Genomic DNA, 5,017 nt, shown 5'->3' with positions numbered 1-5,017 from the left:
GTGATAGAGGAATTCTTGAAGATTTTTTGTGTGTATATTATAAAATATACTGTTGGCTAATTTAGTATTGTAACTGCTTCTCAGAATTACCTACAGCTAAAATCACTAGAGATAGGAGAGTTCATTCATTAAAAAGCTGTTTAATATCATATAACCTGTTTTTCTTTTCAGCTAACTCAATTATTACAGGTTAATAGAAGACTTCAAGAGCAGATTGATCGCTGTGTCTGGTTCCAGCAGCTAATAGTTGTATTAGCATTGTTCTTAGTTGCTATTGCTGCCTTTTGCTTCTTCCTGTTGTACACTCAGAGATGCTAAACAGCAATGCTTTGCACTACACGTGCTGGCTGTGTTAATCAGTTTGAAAAGAGAGAGAATCCAATGCTGCTCCATTAAACCCTGAAACTACCAAAAATGAGAGAGGTCTGTACTGTGAAGTACAACGTTGAGTCATACTATTTGCTGTTAAAAGAAGAAACGAAAGACCAACAAGAGCTCAGAAATTTACTGAAACTGTCTTGACACTTACAGTACAGGAAAAAGAGGATATTAAAAGAGCTAGGAGCTATGTTCACTGGACAAGTTATTGAATATTACCAAACAGAAAAGATGAGTAAATGTAACAATATACCGTAACTTAAAACTACATAGAATATATTATTTTTCTCTTTTTGCTTGAACTACTTTAAATGTCACCTTTTTAGTTTCATTCATGCTCATGCATACAGGATATACTAAAAGGTGCAAGCAGGCTGCTTAAATTTATTTAAAAAAAACACCCTTTTTTTTTTTCTTTTTTTTACAGAATTAAAATTGTTACATAGTACAGGTTAGATTTTTCTTACATGATGTGTGTATGTACATAGTATGTATGAAAATAGGGAGACCTGAACCTATAGTACACAGTAATTAGATGGTCGTTCTTTTTGAAATTCAAGAACAGCATCCTTATCATGGTTAAGTCTTTATTTTTGGTTTTTTTGGAATGTAAAATTATTGTATAAATATTTCATGCCAAACAGTATACACAGTAGATCAGTTTGTAGCCGTATTCCCCAGGAAAAATGCCTGCCATAATTCCAAAGACATTTGATAAAAATACTTTTGTTGAGATGCTGTCCTAATTAATTATAGATATTTTGTTTTATTATTTTTTCTTACTTTAATGTTTACTAATTTCACATTGTTGTGGAAGGAACTCTTTATACAAACTCCAAAGCAACATGCTGTTAAGTAGGTCAGCAATAGTCAACTGCATGATTCATATAAAAGCTAAAAATCAATGTAAGAAACATTTCTGACAGAGGTGCAATCATTCAATCATGCATGGAATATTTGGAAGAAACAAGCCAGATCAGGAAAAGATTGGGTATATTAGATGGACTATGAAAAATACAGTATCTGCTGCTTCTTTGAAAGCATTTTAGGAATGGTATATAAAATGAGTGAGAATTTATTCTAGCAAATATTCTTTGTACTCATTTCTGTAAATATTTATATTGAAATGATCTAAAAATTAAAAGCCTAAAAGGAGACATGGCATCTTTCATAAATTTTTAAGCCCCCCCCCCCCCTCTTTTTTTTTTACTGACCTTTTATAATAAATGCTTGAAACTTAAAACTGAAATCTGGTTCTTGTTTTCACCACAAATTGGCTTGTCCGGATAAGTCTCTTCATTAGTGCTGGGCCGATGACTTTGATTTTTTTTTAATCGATTGGAAAAGATCATTGCAGAGTTCATGTTATATTTTGAATGTACTCTTTCCCCCCCCCAAAAAAAAAACAAATTTAAGGGGGAAAAACAGGACAAACTGGGTGTCAGTGTCTCTTTAATGATATGTGTGGCATCATTGACATAAAGTAAAAGAAAATTGTTTAAAAAAATTTGATCAGTATTTTATTCTACAAAATTGTAGGTAGTGAACTAATAGACTAATTCTGATGAAGCAGAATATCAATCCAATAAGGTTACTGAAAATTTACTATATAAATGGAAAGCTTCTGCAGGAATACCTTTGTACTTGGTGAGCTATACTGAATTAACTCATACTTCATGTAATTTGATCACAATGTTCTCTTCATTTTTCATTATTCTGGGTTTTGTTCAGCTTGCTTTGTGCTGTTCTTTTATTTTCTATAATATTTAATACATTCCAACATAGGTTACCATTAGCCATATTGTTTAAATTATTTTCCTGTACTTCACATTCCAAATATTTCACTGTCAACAAAGCATTTAATGGAACATCCTCTGGAAAAATAATCTAGAGTTCTGGTAACATACAGTAATTTGTAAATTAGAGACAAGTTTTACTAACTCTGTTTATAAAATGCTTATCACTAATTTTGACTGGATATAGTAGCACTTTATTGTAAAATTGCAAGAAATATATTCTTAGAATCTTTGCCAATATAGATATTCTAATGTTCTGGTGCTTTCATATATTTTCAGTATTTTTAATACTATGTTAGTATTTCCTTTGTATAATTGATCAGATGAACATGTTTTCTATTTTAATATGTTTTAGAGGAATAAATGCACTTGTGAAATATAAGGAAAAAATGTGGCATTTACTGTTCAGAGTCTTAAAAAATTGATTGTCGAGTTAAAAATCTGTGGGTTTTGTGGTAGGAGTTTGTCCTTTTAGGGTACAGTTCCTAGCACAATGGGACACCAACCTAGCAATGGCCTCTAGGTACTAGGTTTACCGTGTGTGTGTGTGTGTGTGTGTGTGTGTGTGTGTTTGTAATGTACACACACCACGCACACAGTCTTGTTAAACCTAACTAGAATTTCAGTACCATATAGCATATGAAGATATAAATGTAATCCAAAGAGCATAATGAACCACAGAATAATTTCACTTTTGGGGCTAGGTTTATTTGGTACTTCCTCAGTGCAAGGGGCTGGACTTGAGGACCTCTGAAGGTCCCTTAGTGTCCTACATTTCGATGATCACGCAACATACAATTCTTCTTTGAGTAGTGTCCCTATGGGTGATCCACTTCAGGCATACATGTGCCTCTTGAGCCTTGATTGGAAACTTTCAGCTAGAAGTGTCTGGCCCGTGCATGTTCCCTATGCCTCCTCATGCCAGACACCAAGGCTATATAGGGGTGCACGGGTGATCTGCCCTTACTTCCATCTCAACTGCCTCGACCTGAGACGGAGACTTAGCGTGTCTGCCTTGAGCATGCCTCAGCCTTTCTGATTTTCCCCTAGTGTTAAGATACTTAGTCTAGTAGTTGGTCGTAGTTTGTGTAGTTATAGTTAATTAGTTTTTATACGTGTTGAGGGATTAATTTGTTCTCCTCTCCCTTTTCCCTCTGGGAGACTCGTTTTCATGGCAGAGCATGCCTGGCTTGCCAGGCTTCAAACGCTGCCTCTCCTGTCAAGAGGCTATTCCTGTAAGCGACAGCCATTCTAAGCATGTCCATTGCTTGGAGGAGTCCCACATCTCCCAGAAGTGAAACTTCTGCTTGGCCCTCAATTCTAGGGGAAGGAAGAACAGGGAGATCAATTAAAGACTGTTCGCGATGAAACGCTCCCTGTGACCAGAACCAGGTCAGGAGACCCTCTCCCCTACACACACACTACATCTGGCCCCAGACAGATCCAGCGCCCCTTCTACCTTGGGGCATGCTTCCTGTAAGGAAGGGAAAATTTTGGAGGCTTCTGGGAAGACTCTCAAAAAGAGGAGTGTGGACTCACTCTGGGGAACCAGCTCCAAAAAAGATCAGGTACCCAGCCAAGTCTATGGTCTCTGAGGGTACCGTTGAGACCAAGGACTCCTCCGCTGGTACGAGCTAGGCTGTGAAGCCCCAGAGCTCTGAAGAAAAGAGACATCACTTCAATAGGGCCCCAGTATGCTCTATCAGTAAGAAGAACAGTCATAGGGCACTATTGAGTTTGGCCCAGCCATTGATATAGACCCAGCCTTCCATACCGTTGCAACCCTTATCCCAGCCATTGACATTGATGCAGTCTATCCAGCCACCCGTACTGGTGCATTTGGCATCGAACAAATGACGACGCCCATCTTCAACTGTGGTGTTGCCATCATCATCTTTACCATCAACTTCGGTGACCATGGTCTCGGCTACCACGTTAATGCTGGATCCTTTCTCATACCGCACGAATCCTATACTCTAAGGACTTTTTGGTATCGGATGAACTGGAGTCTTTGCTTTTTTTATGGGTACAATGTGGCTTTCAGTACTGAGACCCTGTGTCCAGGCTACTATCCTCCGGCACTGTAGGACTCTGCACCATTTTCAATGGGTGCCCTCCCGCCATAGGATGATGTGAAGAAGGAAACTTCTAAATGGTGGGGTTCCCCAACATATCCCTTCAGGAATACCTTTTCAGCTTGTCAACAGGGAGCATTATACTGGTCACCAAGGGTGGTGGAGCCAATGCTGTATGCCACCTCTACTTGCTGTAAATTGACAGCAATTTACCAAACCACTGGTACTGTCTTACAGGGAGACCAGGGTTATGCAACCTTCACCTCGCCAACCAGCCTCCTCACAGGAGACAGTTGAGGAGCAGGAGGCTAGGCGGATGAAACTCCAAGTCATCTTTGTTGGCGGACGAGGCGGTTATGCCTCCATTACCTTCCATTGCTGACAACTTCAGACAATTTCAAGACCTCATTAGGATAGCTGCCACTCTTCAGATCCCTTCAAAAAGGTCACGGTTCCACAATACAAAGTGCTGGATATCTTGCAGTCAGCAACACTCTCCAAAGTGGTGCTACCTATCAGTGAGGCTAAAATGGTGTGGCAAACACCTGCCACTATTCTGCCCCTCCCCCCCCTTGTAAAAGGGCGAATAAAAAGTACAATGTTCCCCCCTAAAGATTCTGACTCTTTGTTTTCCTATCTCCTACCTAACTCATTGGTGGTGCATGCAGTAAGTGAATGGGGTAGACAGCATTTTTCTAGGTTGATCCCTTACCATAAGGACTAGAAAAGGCTGGATCTCCTATGGGCGGAAGTCCTATTCATCAGCAA

General features: G+C 39.0%; 1 protein-coding gene across 1 annotated transcript in view; it reads left to right on the top strand.

The window, feature by feature from the left end:
• MOSPD2 (motile sperm domain containing 2) overlaps positions 1-318 on the top strand; it is a 59,564-nt gene extending 59,246 nt beyond the window's left edge. The window contains exon 15 of the mRNA XM_065413520.1: positions 172-318. Coding sequence (XP_065269592.1) covers positions 172-318 — 147 coding nt within the window. The remainder of the gene's footprint in view (positions 1-171) is intronic.
• The last annotated feature ends 4,699 nt before the right edge of the window (positions 319-5,017 follow it).

Source organism: Emys orbicularis, chromosome 1, assembly GCF_028017835.1.
Source record: "Emys orbicularis isolate rEmyOrb1 chromosome 1, rEmyOrb1.hap1, whole genome shotgun sequence".
NCBI classification, from domain to species: domain Eukaryota; kingdom Metazoa; phylum Chordata; order Testudines; family Emydidae; genus Emys; species Emys orbicularis.
The sequence above is the reverse complement of the archived record's forward strand: the minus strand, read 5'-3'. Positions and strand labels throughout refer to the sequence as shown.